The 24,717-nt window shown below is 38.8% G+C and overlaps 2 protein-coding genes across 2 annotated transcripts; both read right to left on the minus strand.

The window, feature by feature from the left end:
- Nucleotides 1–433: 433 nt before the first annotated feature.
- Nucleotides 434–12,538, minus strand: LOC102218530 (excitatory amino acid transporter 3-like). Its single transcript, XM_023341620.1, has 13 exons — nucleotides 12,490–12,538; nucleotides 9,240–9,380; nucleotides 8,846–8,938; nucleotides 8,631–8,742; nucleotides 8,395–8,437; nucleotides 8,243–8,307; nucleotides 7,143–7,328; nucleotides 6,878–6,985; nucleotides 2,314–2,436; nucleotides 2,026–2,220; nucleotides 1,402–1,536; nucleotides 929–1,033; nucleotides 434–605 (listed from the first exon to the last, which is right to left on the minus strand). Exons 1-13 carry the CDS (start codon nucleotides 12,536–12,538, stop codon nucleotides 449–451), a joined length of 1,512 nt encoding a protein of 503 aa, XP_023197388.1. The 3' UTR covers nucleotides 434–448.
- A 2,113-nt stretch (nucleotides 12,539–14,651) lies between these two features.
- LOC102218272 (excitatory amino acid transporter 3-like) lies at nucleotides 14,652–22,826 on the minus strand. The gene is made up of 13 exons (XM_005800187.3): nucleotides 22,772–22,826; nucleotides 19,834–19,974; nucleotides 19,527–19,619; nucleotides 19,323–19,431; nucleotides 19,032–19,074; nucleotides 18,888–18,944; nucleotides 17,764–17,951; nucleotides 17,431–17,538; nucleotides 16,712–16,834; nucleotides 16,424–16,618; nucleotides 16,157–16,291; nucleotides 15,751–15,855; nucleotides 14,652–14,941 (listed from the first exon to the last, which is right to left on the minus strand). Exons 1-13 carry the CDS (start codon nucleotides 22,824–22,826, stop codon nucleotides 14,833–14,835), a joined length of 1,461 nt encoding a protein of 486 aa, XP_005800244.3. The 3' UTR covers nucleotides 14,652–14,832.
- Nucleotides 22,827–24,717: the final 1,891 nt, after the last annotated feature.

Consider the following 24,717-nt stretch of genomic DNA (forward strand, 5'->3'; position numbering starts at 1 on the left):
TGCCATTAAGGATTAAGTTAGTTCTGAAGGCAAAAGGGGATCCAACCTGGTACCTAATAAGGTACACATTTATTAGTAATGTGTACCTAATAAAGTGGCTGGTGAGTATATTTAACCAGCCATTTGAGAAAGATCAAATTTATAAATACACAAAAGACCGTAAATAGTGAGCATGCAAAAGGAAAAGTAACAACCATAAAATCTATTGTAGTACAGATCAGTTTTATTCAAACACATAACAATAGTTATACATACTAATTACATTAAACATCAATAAAATATGGAGGTATAAGTAGATCATTTCAAATTTGTAAGAACTGAAAAAAAATAGAAACATAGAAACACATGAATAAACTGATATGGCCCCATCCTCCTAATAAAAACATAGGCAAACATGGAAATGAGCAGCTCAGACACCCCCGGATGATGACGTCCCTATCCAGAGGTTTCAGTTTCTTGGCGTTACTACGGTTCTGAGATGATCCCCTCTCTTAGGTGAAATGGATCTTGAGTAGGATGAAGGGGTGGAGGAAATGAACTCTTCATCAGAATCGAAAAAGGATAAGTCCATTTCGATGTCCTTGATGGAACGAGTCCTTTCAATGCTAACAGGTAAAATGGAAAACATGGTCAATAACGTTCAAGACAAACTGGGACTAAAGTACCTCTTGTCTTACCACTTGGTGTAAATGACTTATAACAATCTATGCTCAAATTTCTCCAAACTGAAGACATTCTGATACATTTAGATCTTTGTTATGTGAGTTTATGAGCGAATAATACAGAGACCACTGATACAGCTCAGAAAGGGATTTACACAATGTTGACAAAAGTATTAGTATTAGTATTAGTATGGATACGGGAGCAAATACATTTGGCGACATTGTGTCTTTGCAAATGAACACATCATTTTAATAATTTCATTTACCTTGGTATTTTTTCCAGGCTTATAAGGTCGTCATGCCACACATGATTGGTGATAGCAACACCAAAGACATTTACCAGCACATTCACCACAGTAATGAAATGATCTCTGAAGGGCACAGAAGAGAACAAACATGCTGTCAGACTCAACTATGTTTGTCTCAAAGGTTTTCTCTCCATCAATCTACAACAACCAGATGCACCAGGTCTTCTACAGCTCAGACTGATGTTGACTTCAGTCTCCAAGTGTAGTTTTATCAATCATTACTACACTAGCTCTCCTCAGGTTTTCTCCACTAGTAGGTGATCCTAGACATTAGTTTATTATGCAAGTTAAAAATCATGTCCTGGTCAAGAATAATTTCAAGCTTTCTGATAATAGACCAGCATAGCTCCATCCAGAGTGACTACACAGTTTGATGGTGAAAGTACTCTTTAAACACAAGCAGCAGGCTTTGAGAATCAAGTTGGACCTACAGAATCCACTCCACCCCGATCAGAATGGCAGCATGCTCTGCAGGCAGTCCTACAGCGGTCAGAATCAGGATAGTGGTCACAGCTCCTGTTGCTGGGATCCCTGCAGTTCCAAAGGTGATAATGGAACAAGACAAGCTGCAAACCAAGCACAATCTCAATTAGCATCTCTGTCCCAGCAACAGAAATGCTACAATCTGCAACTTTATCAATCCTTTCCTATTGTCCAGTTGGTTCAGTTCAAAATTTACAGTGAAAATAACTATAAATATCCTGAAACACCTCCAGATTAATGTTTTAGAATTAATAGAGTGCTTAGTTTTTGACCTGCTGCCTCAACCTTTGTCCACTGCTTCTTCAAATATTTGGTCAAGTGAGGTGATCAGAAATTTCAGGATTTAATATCAAAATTGTTTTACAGTTTTATGTTTTTAGACTTGAAGCTTATTTTGCACCTATTAAGTGATCACTGTGGTGGATCAGCTAATTTAAGCATCTCCTCTACTGATGATCTGTAAAAGTTGGTGTGTAGGTCGCCTTTTTCTTAATATCATAACTGAACCAAAACACACCAAATCCCAGCATGCACCTTTTCTCAATTCCATGCACTTATATGAAGCAACTTACCCAATGGCGATTATCTGGCCGACACCCAGCGTGATGTCATGAAGCTGGGCAATAAAGATGGTAGCGGACACTTCATAGAACGTCATTCCAGTTCTATTGATGCTGGTGACAATGGGCAACATAAGGCGGCAGAGTTTCTTATCGACCTTCACGTTCTCTTCACAGCATTGCAAGGTGAGAGGCAGAGTGGCGGCGCTTTGGTAGAAAGCACATCCTTCATTGGTGCACCGTTCATATGAACAAACTGGAGAAGTGTCATGCTTTTTCAACAAAAACAGAACATTTCACCTGGACGCGATGATAAATGCTGTCGTCAAAGCCCTAGAGGTCTGCTTGAAGATAAGAAAAGGGTTCCGTCTGGTGAGAACGACGTAAATCATGGGGAAAACAATGAAGGCTTGGATTGCCAGCCTGAACAACAAAACAAAGTCACATTAGTGTTAGAGATTCATTAAGTATTCACTGGTTGTTAAACATTTATTGGTACATTCATACCTCTTTAAACATTTTGTCATGGTAAAACCTGACAGATCAATGTGTTTGGGGGGATTTTATATGATATGCTAACACACAGTGATGGATCACAGTAAAGTGGAATGAAAATTATGGTAACACTTTATTTGACGGGTTGTGAATAAGACTGTCATGACACCGTCATAAACATGACATAACACCTGTCATGAACATGAGTAAGTCTTCATGAATATTTATGACTGTTGTCATAAAGTGTCATTCGGTAAATCATGACACTTTTCATACAAAGTTGACATTATTCAAAATGTCTTCGTTATGACAACTTGTCATTAACCAAGAATCATCATGTCATAAATATGTCATAATAGTAGTCATAATAATGTCATAAATGTCATTATACACTGTCAAAATCTTTAACAAACCAGTTATTAATATTTCCCCTACCTTAAGTAAAGCAAAACAAGTACGACCAATAATAAAGCTTTATTTACACAGTAGAACAAACCCTTTATAACAGTGGAATAAAACAAAAGATAACTTGTTCTTCAAACAGAGGGTTTAACTTCTGGTGAGTATATTCTAACTATGAAAGACTGATTGAAAAACTAAAACAGAATTACTTATTTTTTTAACTTAAGAAAATAGGTTCCATCTACAGTCAGCCATTTCCTTCGTCATAGTCTTCCTGCAACGCTCCGAAAACAGGGAGATCCTCTTGTTGTCTTCACTTCCTGGAAGCAGGTCTTTGAAAGTGCCGGAAATGCTCAGAAATTGTGGCTGTTCTTGCAATAGTTGTGGTCAATGTTAATCATGGTGAAAGCCTTTTCGTGAATTCTGGTGAACCTCTTCTGGACATTCTCATAGCGGGTGATGACTCAATTCATTGTGGTCACCTAAAAAGTTGGCAAAGCAAAGAACACAAGCACCATGTCACATCAGCCAAGTTGCTAAACAATGCACATAAAGGATAACTTTGACTAACATATAAGCTTTTAATTTGTTAGATTAATACTGGAGGGAAAAAAACCCTATTTGCCTGCCTTTAAAATATGTTTAACCCTCTATGGCATGGCGTTGCCCTCAGGCAACAAACCACATAGCTGTACCTCACATTGCTCCTTTATTTTATTTTTTGGGGGGCATGATTTTTGACATATTTTTGTCCAAAAAAAAGTTTTTTTATGAATATAGTTTTTGTTTGATTTGTATTTCATTTCTCATAATCAGTGTAGACAATCTTGGTGTTCTAGACCAATGTTACCCTGAGGCAACAAACCCAAATCTGGTTCCAGGAGGTGTCAGAGTCCGATTTTATGATTGACATGTAATTAGGGACCACCAAGCTCCCAAAGAATGCAGGAAAATATTTCTTCCCCACAAAAATAAAAAGTCATGCCATAGAGGGTTAATATTAAGGGCTGACCTTACAGTAATGGAGTTTAATAACTTTAGTTAACATTAACTTACAGCAAGGTAGGATTGGCTTGGATTGGTCATAGCTAACATTACAAAGAATGAGAACACAGTGAATGTTATTTTCTCAAAGAAAATGTAAAGTTAAGAAGACACATACCTCATATGTATCAGGTGACAAACTTTGGCTTCTTTTTAAATAGGAGGCCTGCAGAACTTGTGTAAGGCTTGCCCCACAAGATGAAAGATTTCTTCTTCACCAACACACTGCACGCCTGTTGTGCACTGCTGCCTCTCACTGGTGGAGATGGTGTATTGCACTACTTAAAACAGCCTTAAATAATGTTTCAAATGCAAAGTTCATAAGTGCTTTGTAGACATCTTACTGTAAAACTTTAGGATCAATTAAATTAAGAAATTTAAGACTAAACAAAATGGCAGAGCAATATAACATTTCCACACAAAGCTACACCATTTTTAAAGTTTAATCGGTAATACTTTTATAACAAATGAATGTGAGATCATGATTTGTTGGTTAATGTCAAGTTGTCATAACGAAGACATTTTGAATAATGTCAACTTTGTATTAAATGTGTCATGATTTACCGAATGACACTTTATGACAACAGTCATAAATATTCATGATGACTTACTCATGTTCATGACAGGTGTTATGTCATGTTTATGAGCTTTGCTCTTTCATAAAAACAGTTGTCACATTCTTCTCTGCAAAATAGCACAAGCTAAGATTTAATGGAGAGTGTAACCACATATTATCAAATGGATATAGGTCTGGTCTTTGTTGATCCCATTCTAACACATGAATAAGCTTTGACCTAAACCAGTGGTCTCACACTCTCACACTCTAGTCCTTGAGCCCCAGGGTACTCGAACTTCTAGATGTTTCCTTGAACCTACAAATTTCAATGAAATAGCTAAACTTCATCACCAGCATTCGGTCAAGCTCTACAGAAATCTCCTAATAAGCCTGTAGTGGAGCCAGGGTGTGCTAAAGCAGAGAAACATCTAAAAGTTTCAGGACACCGACTCTTGAGGAGTGGAGTTTGAGACAACTGATCTAAACCTTTCCATGTTCCCTTTAGTTGAAGGTTGAGATTCATTATGCTGAAGGAAGTCGGACCTCGCCGCAGTCTAAAGTATTTTTCTGCCTCTAACATACTGTATTTTCTCCCAGGTTTGATCTGTATGAAGCTCAAACAACCTTCTTCCTCTTTCTTATCTGAAAGCTTGGTATATTGTTTTAGAAATTAACCCTGATTTAAACTTCTCCAGAACTTCCTCTCTGATGTGTCTGCTGAGGTTGTTGGTCTTTATGATGCAGTTTATTCGCTCATCTTCTCTAACAAACCTCTGAGGCCAAACAGAACTTCTGACGGGAAATGCTTGAACTGGACCAGGGGCCTCATGCGTAAAAGCGCAATTTTCACACTAAAACTTGGCGTACGGAAAAATTTAGAAAAATGCGGCGCACAAAAAAAAAATAAAAATCGGACTCATAAAGCCGTGCGCACGCACGTGGCTGGCACCTTTCCTTTATAAATCCTACTTTGCGGGAAATAGAGCGCAGCTGCTGGCCCGCCCTGTCGCCACCCATGAATACATATGTAAATTAGTATAAATACCCGGAAGTCTGCCACCACGTGAAGCAATAACCATGGCAACGTCCTTGTTCGAAGCAGTATAAGTATTTATAATAACAATAATTATATATTTTATTTAAAAGGTGCTTTGAGGACACATAATGTCACGTCACAAAAATAAAAATCCAAATTAAAAAAATAAAAAATAAAGAGATCCTGCAGATGCCTGTTGGAACAGCAGCGCGTTCAGCCGGGATTTAAAGACAGACAGCGCGTCACAGAGTCCTTTGAGTGGGTAAAGTGGACGTTTATTCTAAATGCTTTATGTCCATAAAGCGCATTCACAAAGCGGGCGACTCGACTGAAGGATGACTGCAGCTGGACCGGCACCGGTACCGCACGGCTCTTTTGCTCAGAGCTCCAGGAAGATCGGTGCGAGCAAACTAAACGCTCATAAACCATCATCAACATTTCACATCAATATGATTTCTGATCAATCGCTCCCTCTGAATCCTTCCATTGGCGATGTTCTCCATCAGAACCAAAGCGCCCCACAATTACGCGGCTACGTAATTGTGGGGCGTGTGATTGCGCCTTAAAAATAATCGAACCTATTAATTATTTTTAATCAGCATGTTTGAGTTAATCTGCTGATCAAACCCTGTTATCTTCTATTAGTGAGAATGAAATGACCCCATGGATGCATTTCATGCGCTTCGGCGCACAGGCCAATGCGGTATGACACAAAAACTGAGAAAAAGTACTATTTACATTCGAGCGAGGTTTTCACATAGGCTACTTTTATTTTTTACTTTCTTTATTGTGTGTGCGTGTTAGCTTATTGTCTGAGGATAAATGCGGTTCAGTTTCATCGTATATGTTTTTAAACAATAAAATATTAAAATCATGAAAAACACATCGGGTTTGATGCTTCTTGGTCTAAATAACACCGAATGTAGTCAGATTTCAGTGCATTTCGGTGAGTTTTCACGCTTTGTAGTTTGATATTGTCGACAGAAAAAGTTTGCGTGGCTGCCGCACATTGTCACACCAGCGATTTTTATACATGCCGACTTATGCGTAAAATATGACGCCGCACATTTTTTATGTGCGCACTCACGCTTTGTGCATGAGGCCCCCGATGTTTGGAGGAATCAGAGTAAACCGGCTGACAATAATTGATGAAAACTGATCTCTCAACATAAATGAGGAAAATCTCATAAAATCTGTAAAACTGCTCTGTAAATATATTCATAGCACAGTTTTCTTCTCATGTCACTCAGGTAGAGTTCAGTGCTGCTACCTCAGGAGCAATGGATATCAATTTGGTAGCAAAGATGAAATGAAAAGGTGGTTGGACATACCCGGCTAAAACCACTCCTACAAACTTTGCGAGCTTAAGGACAGCGTCCCAGTCACCCACACCCAACACATGTTCTGTGAGCAGGAACATAACTCCCACTGGCAAGTACCTGGAACAAAAAAACAGTCAACAAATAAAAGGTTTAATAAAAAGGATGTTCCAAATATATTTTAAATGAACGGTTAAGAGTGGAAGCTGCTGTCCTATGTAAATAGAACTGAATATGTAAAAGAAATGACATCTGCTCAGATACTGTCTGATCTTACCACAAGATCCAGTTGACTATGACTTTTATGGCATCATTGAGGCATTGAATGGCCTCCACGGTGCTTCTTGCCTCCTTTCCAATCCTGTTTATCATGATGCCGATGACGAATGACCAGATGACCAGTCCTAACATGTTGGGTCCATCAACATACTTGCCTATTAGTTTTGTCTCAGTGCCATTCTGCGCAAAAAAAACAACAAAAAAAAACAGCACACACATGGTGGCTCCAGCCCTCTGACAACAATATTGTACGAGCACATCACCTTGTTGGACAATGCATGTTACTTTTTCATAATAAGTCAACATAAAACCATTGACCTTGATGTATTTAATATGCATTTCTTTTGTAATAGACCACTCTCTAAGGCACCGCATCATCGTGAAATGGAAAGGCACAAATTCAAGTGTTTAAACCCTTTAGACACAAAAAACAAACACAAGGGAAATGGAGCCGAATGGAATGTAGCAGGGAAACCAGCAAGGAGTGACTGAGAAAGCGGTGTATCAATACTGTTAGGTTGAACAAATGCTTAACAAAGATCTGGGCTGATGAGCTAATGGGTTGCAGGTGTGAGGAGAGAAAGCAGAAGGCAGGCTGAGGAGAGAGAAAGAGGAAGTGGCACAAGGGGCGAGGGAAAGCAGATTTGGGACTAGGAAATGAATCTAACAAAAATAATTAGACATAAGAAACATAATGAAAACTAGAGTAACTAAGGACAGGACTAGACACAAAAATAAATATAACTAGAATCCCTAAGAAGGAACTGATGTAAAAATAGAAACAAGGCAGAACGAAGTACATAAGGAACACAAATAATGACAAAACAAAAACAAACTCAAACAACCCAAGATCCTGATAGTATGAGTGTTTGCATGGTTGTTTGTCCTATGTGCCTCTGTTCCCCTGTGATGCATCCCTCCTGACACCCAACGACAACTGTGGCACACCTTGCTGTCACATTGGCAAACACCACCTCCCCATTCAGGCTTTAAACTAGAAGAAACTCAAGGCCATTTGTTTTTTTCCTCTTCAATTTGAAGTTTGTGGCTGTAAAATGACGATTCTAGAATGGAAACAAAGATCAAGAGAAAATACCCACCAGTTTTGGATCAAGTTCGAGGCCAGGTTCTTCTCTTTTAAAATGAACAATCTCAGTCTTGTACTGGGAGAAAAAGAGAAACTGTGTTAAATTTCCAAACCCCAAATGGTGAAATTACACAGTGAGCTGTGGGCCAGAATAAAAGCATACCTGCTCATAGAAAGCCTGAAAGAAGCTCTCTGGAACCATGTTCCTGTGAGAGTAAAAGGAGAGTCAGAAAAAAACTGAGATAAATGTTAAAGACAAAAAAAACTTGAGGATATAACTTTACCCAGAGTCTCATCTCACAGAAACCTAGATAGTTGAACTAATATTCGTCAAAGATGATAAGATCTCTAATTTAACATACAGCCAGAAAATGCAGAACATCATGAATTTGGTCTCACCTTATTAGATCCTGCATGATCACGTGCAAGATGAAGGCTGACACATCCTCTTCTTCATTATGATCTTCAATCTCTCCCACACCAGGCTGGATGGAGAAAACCAGAAACATTGCTGCAACACAAAGCATCAGGCAGGACGTCAAAAGCAATAACACAGTACAAAATAGCTGTCTTCATAAATCTATTTTAAAATTTGCTGCCCATGATAAATTTACCGAGAATTACGACTATTAGGGTAGAGCCACAGATGAAGACTCCTGTGATGATGGCTGTTTTCCGGGATACTTTGATGTTTAATCCAGTTACTCCTGAGAAAAGAGAGCAGAACCAGAATTTCATCTGAAGGCTAAGGACAACATGCCAGTTCAAGTGTGTCCTAACAATAGTCTAAATTTCAGAACTGATCTTCATGTTCTTATACTTTTTAGTTATAAGAAATATATGGTGTGAACATAAGATGAGTATAACATCTAGATACATATGTAGTCAAGTGGTTTCAGCAACATCTATAAAGAATAGCCACCAAAAGATGAGTGAGTATCTTTTCAATCTATCTCTATGGCAATGATAAGTTAATACATCACGTGTCTGAATTCATATTTAGCTTGCCTGCAAGCACGCTTGTCACGATGAGGGGGAGACTAAACATCTGAAGCATGTGCAGAAGCATATCCCCTGGTATGCCGATCCAGTTTTTTAATTGTTCAGTTATAGGAACTACAGCCCTCAGCAGAAACCCAATGCCTAACCCTGTTGGGCAAAAAAAAAAAAACGGGAAAAAAAGACAAAAAAACACCATCATAAACAGAATATATATGTATGAAAAAAAAACTTCCACATGTAAAAACAACCCACACTGTTGCATACTTTATGACAGCCTTAATAAGTAGATGGGAGTGCTTTAATAAAAATAGTGAATGATATATTTTGCAGACATATTTTCAAAGTTTATTTCAGTTTGTTCATAGGCAACATTGTGCCCTAATGCTGAATAAGTAAAACAAAAATGTTGGTCATCTATGTGTGTAAAACAGTGACAAACAGCATGTCATTTACACAATATATTACTGCTATTTTACAACGCTGTGGACAATGTACAAGAATTACACGGTCATGATATGAAATATTCAACAAAGTACATTATTAAAAGGATTGTTGGCAAGAAAACAAACTCCTACAACGATGATAATACATTTTATTTAAAAGCACACTCAAAGTTATTCTACAGTTAAAAAACAAAACAAAACAATGCACAACAACCTGAAAATGTTAGGATCTCAGGTGTTTTAGTTGGGTTTTGTTTATTTCTCCTTTTGTGTTTAAATCTTAGTTTGACTCCTATGGGTCTCAACAGCCCGTTGAGACCCATAGGAGTCAAACTAAGAGTCACTTTTGTAAACTTTTGTCACTTTTGTTATTCATTGCTACTTACTAGTCATATTTGGTGGTGCAGCTTGAACACAATAAAAAAAATTTAAACCACACTTTACATTACATTTGACTGTAACTTTGCCGACACCCCCAAAAATTGCTCTTAAAAAATCTCCCTGTTTATGGTCGCCCGAATAATGAGAGGGGATTTACACCCTCGCAGTCAACATGACAGAAAATGCAACTGATTGGAAAATACTTTTTCAATCCCTTTAGAAATGAATCGTAGGTTAGAGAGAGGATAGAGATTGTTGAAGTTCGAAGGGTGGAGACCAGATTGTTGATGATGGGAGCAATGGCTGTAGATTTAAATCCCGCGGGGATGAAACCAGAGGACAGAGAGGAATGGATGATGTCAGTAATGATAGGGAGCAGAGAAGTGAGACAGGGTTTGACGAGAACTGTAGGAAAAAGATTGAGCTGACTGGAAGACGGTTTACACTGGCAATTAGCGTCTGCACCAAAGGGGAGAGGAAAGACTGAGGGTAAGGGGTAAGGAAGTCTGAGTTCAACAGAGTTAGGCCCAAGGTTTTTGTGGATGGAAGAAACCCGGAACGAAGTTCAGGAATGATTAATCAGGAGTGATTAACATTTTTAATATAACAAAAAAAGAGGGACCATAACAGTTTGGAGGAAGAGCATTGGATGTTAACATTAAAAGAGAACAGCAAATAATCAGCAAAAGGAAGCTCGTCAGAAGAAATTCAGAGGAATAAGTCCAGACAGAGCAGCTTAAAAGGTTCAGCGTGTGTCCTTGGATGTGGATCGGAAAGAAGTATTTGGAGAAGGAGAGATCAGCACCAACGTGAACGTTAAAATCCATATGACATTCGGTAAGAGGGCTTGGAGACGGGCAACCAGAGCAGCAAAGTCTTTCTTAAAAGAGGTAGACAGCCCACATGACAAGAAGGCAGGCATAAGTAGCAGTGAGAACGTCGGGTTCTCGCAGTGGGTTATTGCAAGACCCCTCCACAGCTCGAGTCACAACACTTGGCGACGTAAACAAACCCTGGTGTGGTGCTGGCGATCCACTTAACGCCAAATTTTAATTTATCAAACTCATCAAAGAATAAAGAGGACTAAAATAAATATTTAAAAAATCGCTTAACAATAATCCTAAAGATATAAAAGAAAGATTTTTGGAAATGTTTAAATGATTAATATTGACCAAAGACAAATAAGTTATGTTAGGTTATCGGAACCTGTCAACATTTCTAAAACCAATAAAAATAATTAAACCTGCTATCATTATAATGGAAATAGCTACATAACAGAAACATGGTAAAGTTTTAGATACCATTTTCTGTAGGGAAAAGTGAATCGAATGAGTCCTTGCAGCTGTTCAGTTGATATGCAGGATCTTTTAAACGCAGTTCAGAAACTGATTCTGAGGAACATGACAGAGGTTTGAGATGATTTTCTGATGGCTGTTTCACTCAAAATTGTCTGACGTGAGGCGTCCTGCCTGACACCCGGCAACAGCTGCTTCACTCACTTAGCTTTATGTGAGATAAGTGAGTTTAGCCTTCATTTAGACCAGGGGTCTCAAACTCCAGTCCTCGAGGGCCGCTGTCCTGCAACTTTTAGATGTGCTTCTGCTGCACCACACCTGAATAGAATAATTAAGTCATTAGCAGGACTCTGGAGAACTGATCTACACAAGGAGGAGGTAATTAAGCCATTTCATTCCAGTGTTTTGTACCTGTGGCACATCTAAAAACTGCAGGACAGCGGCTCTTGAGGACTGGAGTTGAGACCCCTGATTTAGACAGACAAGTGGCGAAACCAGGCAACAATGTTGAACCTAATGATGCCCCCAACTATGCCTTCTATATTACAGCATGTTGAAAGAGCAGCATCACTTTCTAACACAAGAGGCCTTCAACCTGCACAGAAAGTGTAGTTGCTAATGGACCCTGTTACTGACCTAGTCAGCTTGAGCAGTCCATGAGAGTGTGTTGTGAATTTGTATTCCAGTGTATTTGTAAGTATCCACCTGGGCAAATAGATGCAATGGATGAGTGATCTCCTATTGCCTTCAGATTATAATGAAGTTCCTGTGATATTTGGACATTAAGGATGAGAAACGGTTCCTCACAACACTGAAGACAGTTTTTAATCTGTCTTCAGATTAAAAACGCTGGTTAAATGTGATTTGTCTGAAATGAGGCAGAGAATAGCTGTGTCATCAGAAAATTTGAACATGTAGTTATTTTGTGTATTGTATTACAGTGTATTAAGCTGTACTTCACTAGCATCAAGAGAAAATACTTTCAAAAAGTATTAGGCATTCCATTGGCGCATTAAATTTCACATTTAACGTTCGCTTTTACTCATTTTAGTTTTCAAGCAGCAATTCCACCACAAAAACAAATGAATGAAAAAAAAAAAATAAAAATCACGAGTAGAAAAAAAAGTAAGTACTTACCCAAGGTGACTCCCAACATGCAAAAGGCCTGAAGTATGCTTTCTCTCATTGTTTTTGTTTTACTGTGGTCCAGTCAGACAGATGGACTAGTTACTTGCAGCTGTTCAAGACAGTTGTCCCACTTTTTAGAAAATGCCCTGCTAAGCATATTCAGTCTCTATGGATACCTTGGTAAAATAAATAACACTACTTCAAATTCAAATTCAAAAATACTTTATTAATCCCAAAAGGAAATTAAATGTTGTTATTACTCATATTAATTCAAATTATTCAGAGTTATTGTAGATGGCGATGGCTGTTGGCAGGAAAAGGTCTCTTGTAGTGGCCTTGCACACCACTGTGCCTTATAACTGCTTAAAAATAAACAACACCATGGAGTAAAAACTGTGCATAAGTTACACCACAAGTTTGCCAGTATTTCAGATAAAACAAAAGATAATTAAAACAAAAGACTAATCAAAAATTACACCGGGTGACAAAAAAAATGGTTGTTTTGGAACTTGTCTATGTTTTTGTCTACTGAATTGGGATTATTTTGCACCGCTGAATCCAAAAATGACACCCATTCTTCTCAGGTTAGGTTTTAATTCTAATTTGACTAGGAGAAATCCGGTCTCCTGACTGACTGGATTACATTTTTGTGACATCAGTTCATTTTCGTTAATGTTCCTCATTAAATAAAAGTTTTAGGACAAAACAATTGTTTTCTAACACAGTGTATTAAATGTTACAAACTTAGATTTCTGTAAATTGAATAGTAAACACTGATAAGGGTAAATACATGTCTGAATAATATCTGAGAACAAGTCATGCATTTTGATGCTCAGACCTAGACAGTCTGATCTACAGGTACATTTGGTAAATTTGGTTTCCACAACTAAATGTCTAACATTGCAGCCTAAAGGTAGCAAAATAAGTTGACACTAAACTCCATGCTGAGTTGCACAGCAGAGATACCACCAGTGTCACCTGGTTGTGTGCGCGCGTAACTAGATTGAGTTTACAAAGACTCATCACTGTCTCAGTCCCGTGCTAACATGTTTGAAAATGGCTCCATTGGATTCTTTGATCCAAAGAGGACATGTGCACACCAAAAAAATATTTTTACATCTGTTCAGTAGTTGCTTGGAAAACGGAAACCATCTTAAAATTCCGATTATAGAAATCGGACAGGATTTAATTAGAAGAATTAGCTTCTCATTAATCTCGTTAGCAAGAAACAGTTTTTGTTTAAAACATGTTCAACAGACAAAAAGAACAAAAAAAACTTAAGCAATAAGTAGTTAGGTGTGGCATTTATCTTGAAAAGTTAACACCGTGTAGGATTTTTGTAGCCAGTGGTATTTCTGAAAAGAGGGGATTTTGAAAGATACATATGGCAAACGTCATGTTTACATCAACATTTGAACAATTCTTATGAAATAATATGATAGTTGCAATAGAGGAGATTCTGTAGTGATTTAGTTAGAGTCATCCTGTAAGCTTCTGCCTTTTTGTAAGAGGTACTTTATTGCAAACAGCGCCCTCTGCTGGTCAAAGACTGTTTTTACCAATGTGAATGCTTTCATAAATTACTTATACTATAAAGATTATTCTAGAACAGCAGCAGATTGACTGACAATTTATTAAGATAAGTTCATCTCAAGAAATGATTTCATGCAATGTTCATACGTTCATTCATAAAAATGAAAATTATATTCAATTAAAATATTTTCAAAATGAAAGCAGTAAATTTGTTCATGAAACACAAAGGACCTTATTTACAAAGTATTATTGTATCAATCAGTGAAACTTTGTATGTAGAGCAGTTGTCTTACACTGAAGTTTAGCTCAAAATTACAGAGGTTACAAACAGAAAGACAGGGATTTAACCACTAGACACACAATGAAATGATCTATATAATCAAATCAAGAAAACAAATAAAACAAGTAATTATTTATGTTAAAACTATGAGGATTAAGAAAATGAGTTTTAGAAAATGAGGAAATGTGGCAGTAGGTGTTGTTTATTGAGGAAACACTGGAGAAGTATTTCAGTAAGGACAAAACATAGTAAACACGCAACAGGAAAAATAACAACAATAACATCTAGCAAAGATGAATTATCTTCAAAAACATAACAATAACAATAACTTAAACATGAATACATTAAGGATGTAGATCATTTAAAAGCTATGAAAAATTGAAAAACTAGAGAAGTTAAATACAAATGAGTAAACTGGCACCATCCTACTGGAAATGTATGCAAACGAGGAAATGATCAGCTCAGACAACACAGGATGTTGACGTCCCAATCCTGAGGTTTCAGCTTGTTGGTGTTAATATGGTGCTGAGATGATCCCCTCACTTAGGTGAAATGGATCTTGAAGGGGTGGATGAGGGGGAGGGGTTGGCCTTGTCTTTAGGCTCCAAACATAACAAGTCCAACTCAAGCTGACTGATGGAACGAATGCTAACAGGCAAAATGGAAAAAAACATGGTCAATATCGATCTGGACAAACTGTGGCTAAAGTACCCCATATCTTACCACTTGGTGGAAATGACATAACAATCTACTTTCCAGATTTATTTTCACCAGAATTTGTCGCAATATTTGATTAAATATTTCAAAGGAAAGTACTACAAACTGGAGATATCCTGGGGGCTTTTCAGATCATTGTTATGCGGGTCAAGAGAGTGAACAATGCACAGACCATTAACATACTCAGAAAGAGATGTACACAATGTTGACAAAGTATTCACTTGTCTACCTTCACACACACACATACCTGAGCAGCATCCTAATCTCAATCCATGCGGTTTCATATGGTTTGAGCAAACCCGTAAAGGTCTTCTACCCCAAACTTCCTCATCTATGTTGTGGAACCTGCTTTGTGCTCTGGTGCACAGTCTTGTGAGAACAGACAGAAGCCAATTTCAAGTGTTCCCACAGTGTTGGGAGTTTGAAATACGCAAAAATGCCTTGGTGTGATGAAGCATTAGGAGTTTCTTTTACTAAAGCAAATGGGCTGAGTCTGGCTTCTGGTGAACGGTACCAAATAATGAATCAGGTGGTATCCTATCATGGTACCATGCTCAAATTCACAGTTTCTTCTGAGAGTGACCTATTTGTTCAGCCCCAGTGCTGGATTTCATACACCTGTAGCCATGTATGAAGGCCACTGTAACCCCTGAATTCAATGATTTGGATTGGGAAGCTAATACTTTTGCCAACGTTGTGTGTCTTTCGAAATGAAAAGATAATTTTATAATTTAATGTACCCTGTGTCATTGTCCATGTCTTTCAGCTCCTCCTGGCACAGATGATTGATGAGACCTACACCAAAGCAGTCACCCAGTACATTCACCAGGGTGGCGAAATGGTCTCTGAAGAGTACAGAAAAAGATAAGAAACCTGCTGTCAGATTCAACTATGTTCTCCAGCTCATGCCATTCCTGTTAACCACATCCATCTCACAGGGTAATTTAATCAATCATTGCTATACATGCTCTCTACACAAGTAAGGGATCCTAAAACCCTTGTTTTGCAAGTTAAAAATCAAGTCTTTGTCAAAGATAAGCTTTCTCATAGCAAACCAGCATAACCCCATCAAGAATGACTGGACAGTTTGATTAAAGTACTGTTTTGAACAAGAGTAATGATCTGTGAACATCAGGTTGAACTTACACAAACCACTCAAAGACCATCAGAATGGAGACATGCTTCGCTGGCAGTCCCACAGCAGTCAGAACCATGATGGTGCTCGCAGGTCCCATCATTGGGACACCTGCAGCTCCAAAGCTGGCAACAGCACTAGTCAAACTGCAAACCAAGGACAGCATTCATGAAGATTTCTATCTCAACTACAACACACAGCTGTATCGAAGCCTTTCCTTTTAGCAATCCCAGGATTCACATTTTCTCAATTCCAGACACATGTAGGAAGCAGCTTACCCAATGGAGATTATATAGCCGGCATCCAGGTTCATTTGAGATAGCTCGGCAACAAAGACGGCAGCGATCACTTCGTAGATCGCCATCCCATTCATGTTGATGGTGGAGACGATGGGCAACATGAGACGGCAGAATCTCACATCGACCTTCATGTTCTCTTCACAGCATTGAAGGGTGATAGGCAGAGTGGCAGAGCTTTGGCAAAAAGCACATCCTTTATTGGTGCACCATTTATATGTACACGAGAAAAGTGTCAATCTTTGACAACAAACAAACTAAACATCTCACCTGGATGCCATGGTAACTGCATTTAGCAAAGCCTTGTTGACATGCCGGAAGACCAGAAAAGGGTTCTTTCTGGTGAAAGCAAAGTAAATCAAGGGAAGAGTGACGAAGGAGTGAATTCCAAACCTGAAAGAGACAACAAAGTCATGCTCAGTGTTAAAGCCATCCAAAGCAAAACTATTCACTGACCTTCAACTTTGACACGTTTATGTATTTTGTCATGGTAAAACCACAGTTCATTGTGTTTGGGGGATTGTTTCCGCTGGCTTTGCTCGTTCACAGAGCCAATATTTGTCACATTCTTCTTTGCAAAATAGCATAAGCTTCACAAATTGCCACAGATTATCTAATGAATATACTGTAAGTCTGTACTTTGACTAGGCAATTCTAGCACATAAATAAGCTGTAATGTAAAGCTTTCAATCCTCTCTAGCTGCAGGTTTAGCGACGTTGTGTTGGTTCTTGACACAGTCTAAAGGCTTTGCTGCCTCTGATGTATTTTCTTTCAGGATTGAGCTGTATGAAGGTCAAACCTTAGCCTGCTTTCCATGAACTCTGGCTAGCGTTCCTGTCTCTGATGAAACAAAGCATTCCATAACATGATGTACATGATGTTTTGTAAATACATTCAACGCAATGTCTTTCCTTCTTAGTTAGAGTTCAGTATCTCAGGAGCAATGGTTAATTTGGCACCAAAGCTGAAACAGACACAGTGGACATACCCTAGAAATAGCACCACTATAAGCTTTCCAACTTTAATGACAGATTTCCAGTCTTCAGTCTCCAACACGTGGCCTATCATCAAGAAATAAATTCCAATGGGCATGTACCTGAAACAAAAAGTAGCAAAAATAAACAAGATTAAATAAAACCAACTGTTCGTTACGAAAGGAAACTGCTGTCCTATGTACATACAAAAACTGAAACCACATTTCAATCATGCAGTACTGATGATTTACTCTTGTGCTTGACCTGAACTAATTAACGGAATGTCTTTACATTGAAAAAGAATCTAATTTTATGAAAGAGTGAAATTATGTACTGTTTGATCTTACCACAGGATGTACTTGAATATGATTTTTATTACATCGTTCATTTCTCTAGCGGCCTTCACAGTGGCTTTTGCCCGGGGTCCCACCTTGTTTAACAAGATGCCAATGGTGAAAGACCAGATGATCAATCCTAGCATGTTGGCTCCATCAACATAACGGCCCTTCATTTGCATCTGTGTGCCATTTTGCCCCTAGAAACACAAATATGCTGGCTGTAACTCTCTAGGAGCAGTTTTGTAGCAGTACAGCACCTTGTTGGACAATGCATATCACTTTTCTGCAATAAGTCGCACTAAAGGCTTAAACTTTGATGTATTTTATTTGGATTTATTTTGTGAATGACCAATCCAAAATATTGCATAGTTGTGAAGTAAAAAGAAGGAAATTCAAGGGTTAAAAAACTTTACATATAAAAAGAATAATTAAAAAAAAGTTGTGTATTTAGTAAACTTTCTGTAACCTCTTCAGTAGCCCTGTACACTACCATGTGTGATAATTTGCTTTCCTTCTGCAGAGGCAGGAAAGCCGCTCAGACGTTTTATGGGAAGATGGATGGAGCTAAATCTAAAAAAATGGAAGATGAAAATTGGAACAGATCTTCCGCTTGCAGTAGAACAGACACTCTAAGCATACAACCTAATCTACAATGGAATGCATAACCATCTATTGGATCCATGTAGTCAAACCCAGCCCTAAATAGATCAGAAAATTTTTGGCAAGATGTGAAAGTTGGTTTCCTTCTATTTTCCAAAAACCATTACTGTTGGGTTAACTGGTCTTGTCTTAACCAGTGGGTATGAGTGTTAGCCTGGTTGTTTGTCTCAGTGCTCTGTGATGTGCCCCTCCTCCTGTCCAATGATTGCAGCAGAATGGCACAACTGCCCTCATGTGTGTTGAAAATAAACACTACTTCTCCTTTCAGGTCTTAATTTAGAAGAAATTTAATGCAACCCATCCTTTATCTTCCTCTTCACTATCAAGTACTCCTTTGTGTTCGTTGACGACTTTAAACTGAAACAAAATATATTGGAGTTTGTGGTTGTGATGTGACGTGTGAAAAATCTCAAGGGTTATAAAGACCTTTGGAAAGTGCTCCAGAATAAAAACAAATAGAAGAAAATACTCACTGATCCAGAGACGATGGTTTTGTCTACTTGTCTGACCTTAACAAACGCTGTCTGGTACTGGGGGAAAATAGAAACTGTTTGGAAACTTTCCAAACCCAACATGGGAAGCTACACAGCGAGTTGTGGAGCTGAATAAAAACATACATGCTCGAAGAAGGCCTGAACGAAGCTCTCTGGAACCATGTTCCTATGCGAGACAAAGGAGAGTCAGAAAAAAACTGACCTCGTAAACGTTAAGGACAAAAAAACATGAGAATATTATTTTCACCACTATGAGTTTCACCTAAGGAGTTTCAAATTATGAATTTCATATCATAATTTACATAAACCAAGCTAGTTTTGATAGTTATCAGACAATAGAAATCTCTATTTTTACTTATCTAGAGTAAGTAAAAATAGCTTATAGGAATTTTTTCTAAACATTTATTCTCTCACCTAATAATATCCATGAAAATGAAATGCATAGCGTATTCTGGGATATGCGATTTGGACTCTTCTGCTTTCGTGTCCCCACCAGGCTCAAGCGTGAGCACTAGAATCAGTCCTGCAACACAGGCCCAGGCAAGATGTTAAAAGCAATTACACAATACACACTGTGGCGGTCTTAATGTACCTATATTACAAACTGCTAAAAGTTACCGACAATTACAGCCAGAGTGGTAGTGCCACAAACGTAGATTATTATGTAGAAAGCTGTTTTCCCAGACAATTTGCTGTTTAATGCAGTTACGCCTGAGAAAAGAGATGAGAACCAGAAGTTCACCTGGTGCCAGAGCAAAGAGCAAGACAACACACCAGTTCATGACTGTCCAAGTGAAAGTCCAAATGTCCTAACTGATCTTCATCTTTGGACACGTTTTAGTCACAAGAAATAAGTGGTGAGTTTGAGCAACATCTACACAGAGTATCCAGAAAAGGTGAGTATCTAGATTCATATTTAGCTTGCCTGAAATCACGCTGGTCACAATGAGGGGTACAGCGAACATCTGGAGCAAGTTTAGAAGCACATCTCCTACCATATCAATCAACCTTTCTGTTGTTTTACTTATAGGAAAACGATACTTCAGCAAAAACCCAGTGCCTAACCCTGTGGGGGGGAAAAAATGACAGAGATAATAGGTATGTAAAAAAAAACCATCAACCTTATCTATGGTATACTTTATAACAGCCATAAGACACAATTGGGAGTGTTTTAATGTAAATGATAAATTATATATTTCGTAGACATGCTTTTTTCAGTTTATTGTGTATAGTATTGTTGTGCTGATCAATATTAGACAAAACGTGTGAAAATGCCTTCATACAACAAACTAAATTATGACGTTTAAAAAACAAACACTTGAGTTTTTGAGGCTCACTCCATATAAAGACATCTGGTCCAACATCGTTATGTCTGGATGCTCTGTCTCTAAAGCCCAACAAGGTGCCACAGATTATTTCATCTGCAGCATGTCCCACAAATTATGAGTGCAAAGGATGTCTGAGTGCTTAGCAGCTGGACTGCTGACAATTTTTATTTGATAAAAACAAAACGAAAATCATCACATTTAAACTTTAATATTGTACCATGACAATGAAGAAACAAAAATGACATTCAACATCCACCAGAGACCAAAAAAAAAACATCATATTGCCAAATATGTTGAATATTGATACTGAATATACAACAAATAAAGAAAATTCACCCCCCCCCTCCTCCTCATATTTCCTTTATGGGTTCATAAAGGTCACAGTTCACAGTTCATAAAGGCCTACAAATCCGGCCTTCAAAGGACGCGGCCCGTCATTTCGGACACACCAGATGCAGGCCTAGGAAGTTGCCCATGTCGCCAATATCAGAAACCTCCACTGCTTGGACTTTAATATAAATTTCTCTGTGGTTTCCCAAATTACTTAACGGACCTATCGCGTGACTTCTTTGAAATACTTTGCCTATCCTCTTTGCTGTAATGTTGGCTAATAAGTCAAAAAATGCCTCAGCAAATGTCACAGGTAACGCTGTGAGCTTCACAGCCTTCACCTTATGACCGTGTTTGTTTGTAGGAAGTATGCTCCATTTCTGCATGGGGCGAAGCGATCTCGCCTTGAAAGTCAATTGATAAGGCAGTCTGTCAGCAGCCCAGCAGAGTGGAGTAAATGAGCCACAGAACTTTCTCCAGGCGATGTTTAAACACACAAAGTTAAAGTTCAGGTAAGTTTACAATGAATCAAATGTCTGCTGAAGGGGAAGGACAGTCGCAGTTCAATAGGTCCAGTGGCTCACGTGTGAGTCAGTGGCAGATGTCAAAACTCTACACTGGGAGGCAGCGGCGTGGCAATGCTGGACCTACTAGATGAACCCGCCCAGTAAGTAAATACAGCTTCAGAAGGGAGGCCCAGACTTCCCTCTCCCCAGCCACTTCTTCCAGCTCTTCCGGGGGAATCCCGAGGCGTTTCCAGGCCAGCTGAGAGACATAGTCCCTCCAGTGTGTCCTGGGTCTTCCCCGGGGCCTCCTCCCGGTGGGACGTGCCCGGAACAGCTCACCAGGGTGGCGTCCAGGAGGCATCCTGACCAGATGCCCGAGCCACCTCAACTGGCTCCTCTCGATGTGAAGGAGCAGCGGCTCTACACTGAGTCCCTCCGGGATGACTGAGCTTCTCAACCTATCTCTAAGGGAGAGCCCAGCCACCCTACGGAGAAAACCCATTTCGGCCGCTTGTATCCGCAATCTTGTTCTTTCGGTCATGACCCAAAACTTTTCAAACTTTAGTTTATGAAATACCAGAATTTTCATGACAGTCTGTTTTTAGTCTGATGACATAATTCCTGAATGATAAATCATACTAAAGCCGTCTCTTTCTACTGTTTACTTTTTAATCTTGAGTATCTTGGATGGATACTTTTTACTTTTACTTTAGTAAAAATATGTTGAGGTAGCGTTACTTTTACTAGAGTACATTTTTTGGGTACCCTATGTGTCCAACTGACTTGGCAGATGCATTGAAGTCTTTCCAATTGCTATTTCCATGTTTTAACATGAATAAACTAGTTTTGATTAAGCAAAACGTCTGCAGGCAAAGCAATACCCTGCATATCTAGGGACAGAGAAACAATATTTACTGAGCATTGCCACACTGCCGTTCCCCCGTTCTCTCATGAAGAAGCAAATGTTGAGCTGTGACCGACAAATCAGTTCATATTCAAACTTCAGCTACACTTCAATAGTGTCAGAAGAAAATGCATTAAAAAGATATTGAGCATTTAAATAGCTATAAAGATGTCACATCTAAAATATGCTTTAACTAATCTGAGTTAAACACGCCATGGTAACCTGGCTTGTTTATATGCCAGTTTAACTGCTAACCTCCAGCAGCAATTCTGCCCCAAATATACAACTGGCATAAAGGCAGACTCTCTCACCTGCTTTCTTCATGCCTGCACTTGGTCGCATTTCAATAGGAAGGTCGCTTGGTTACCTTGCAGTGGTCAAAACTCTGAAATCAGGCAGTTCAATAAAAAAAAAAATACATACCCGTTTTATGTTGCCAAGATGAACTGGGGAGGGTATATTACAACCACACCTCAGTACCAAACAGGAGATTTCAGGCAGCTTCTAAATTTAAGCAATTTGAATTAACCAACTAAAATTGCTTATACAGAAGGAGAAACATTACTTACTGATTTCAGAGTTTTGACCACTGCAAGGTAACCAAGCGACCTTCCTACTGAAATGCGACCAAATGCAGGCATGAAGAAAACAGCTGAGAGAGTCTGCCTTTATGCTCCACACCCACTGAGGTAATTAGGTGCCAGGTGTCCTCAATCTTGGGGCAGGCTTCATCCTGCTACACAACAATAAGAAATCACAGGATAATCAGCAGTAGAAAAGCATGTTGGTACTTACCCAAGATAATCATCATCAGAGTAGACCCCTGAAATATGGTGGTTATATCTGTCATTGTTTCACGGTGGTCCAGTGAGCTCAGACAGATGAGCCAGTCTCTCACACCTGTTAAAGACGATCAGTTGCTGTTTTGTGTCCAATGCTGACATTTGTCGCCCTTTACAAAAAATGCCCTGAAAAACATGTTTGGTCTCCATGGATACCTTGTTAAAATATGTGACATAAGTTGAATACTTTAGAACTATTTTAAAAAAATATAATGGGTTTTCAGTTATTTGGTGTGCTTAAAAATCAAATCATGTTTCAATTGAGTCAATTTGGTTGGTTAATTTGTTAAATATTTAAGTGATTTAAGACGTTTCTGGTTTAGGATGATCTTATTGTTCATTTTGGCAGCGAGTCCTAAATTAAATTTCTTGGAAAATGCAAAGAAAAGCATGTCTGGTTTCCTTGGATACCTTGATTTTTGTTCAAAAACAATAAAAAAAATTAAGAATAATAATAAAAAGACGGTGTGTTTCTAATACATCTAAATTGTTTAGTTTATGGGGTGTTTTTCTTAAATTTGACCAGTCTGAACACCATTGCTTACTATGCATTTAGGCTCTAACATAATTACAATTGGACTGAATTTTGCAGAAGTGTCATTAATGTCAATTGTAAAATGCAATCACCGACAGTTTGACCTGGTCCGATTTACATCGGCTGAGAAGAGTAAACCTCCCTCCTCCCATCCTCACCACTTTCTATAGATAAAGAAGCTGCTGATTAGCAGCATCCCGGTTTGGTTTGGAGTGTGTAACACCTCTGGCTGGCAACGTTTAGAGAAACAGGTGTGGACAGCAGAGAGAATCATTGGGACTGAGCTTCCTTCCATCCTCTACCCCCGGGGTGTCAAACTCCAGTCCTCAAGAGCCGCTGTCCTGCAGTTTTTAGATGTGCCACAGGTACAAAAACACTGGAATGAAATGGCTTAATGACCTCCTCCTTGTGTAGATCAGTTCTCCAGAGCCTTAATGACCTAATTATTCTGTTCAGGTGTGGTGCAGCAGAGGCTCATCTAAAAGTTGCAGGACTGTGGCCCTTGAGGACTGGAGTTTGAGACCCCTGCTCTACGCTGTTCCCAGTCGCTGCCTGACCGTGGCTCAGGCGAATTACAAAACACTTCTCCACCCTCACCATGGTTTATTCTCCATGTTGCCCTCTGGCCAAAGGGTCAGCAGCTCCAGATGTAGAACAACCAGATTCCAGAACAGCTTCATCCCTTATGCTATAAGACTACTAAACTATTAATATTTTTATTATATATATTTATATTGATACTTTTCTATTACTTATTTATTTTATTATTATTGGAGTCTTGCGATGACATTTTGCCCAATATGTACATTTTAAATGCACCAATGAATGAAAATAAAGTCTGTCTAAATTCCTGGAGAAATGTCAGGATTTTTAACTGTGGTGGAGGGACCAGGGTAACATTTCTTTTGTTTGGAGAGAATCTGTTTCATTCAAAATTCAAATTCAGTTCTAAATCACTTTATTGATCCCAAAGGGAAATTAAATGTTGTAAGTCATTAATTCAAAGTCTTCAAGAGTTATTGTAGATAGTGATGGCTGTTGGCAGGAAATCTCTCTTGTAGAGGTCTGTATTACAGCGAATCTGAAGAAGCCTCTGACTGAAGACACTCTGCAGTTCCAAGACAGCCTGATGAAGAGGATGGTCAGGGTTGTCTACAATTTTCTTGATCCAATGAAGAGTCCTTCTTTCCACAGTCATCGTCAGAATAGAATCAGGACAGAACCTGCCTTTTTATCAGGCTGTTGAGCCTTTTTAGGTCCGTGGCTCTGATGCTGCTGCCCCATTAGCTAATGGCAGAAGAGATGACGCTCTCAACAGATTTATAGAAAATCTGCAGCATCTTGCTGCAAACCTCGAAGGATCT

Source organism: Xiphophorus maculatus, chromosome 1 (genome assembly GCF_002775205.1).
Source record: "Xiphophorus maculatus strain JP 163 A chromosome 1, X_maculatus-5.0-male, whole genome shotgun sequence".
NCBI lineage: Eukaryota > Metazoa > Chordata > Actinopteri > Cyprinodontiformes > Poeciliidae > Xiphophorus > Xiphophorus maculatus.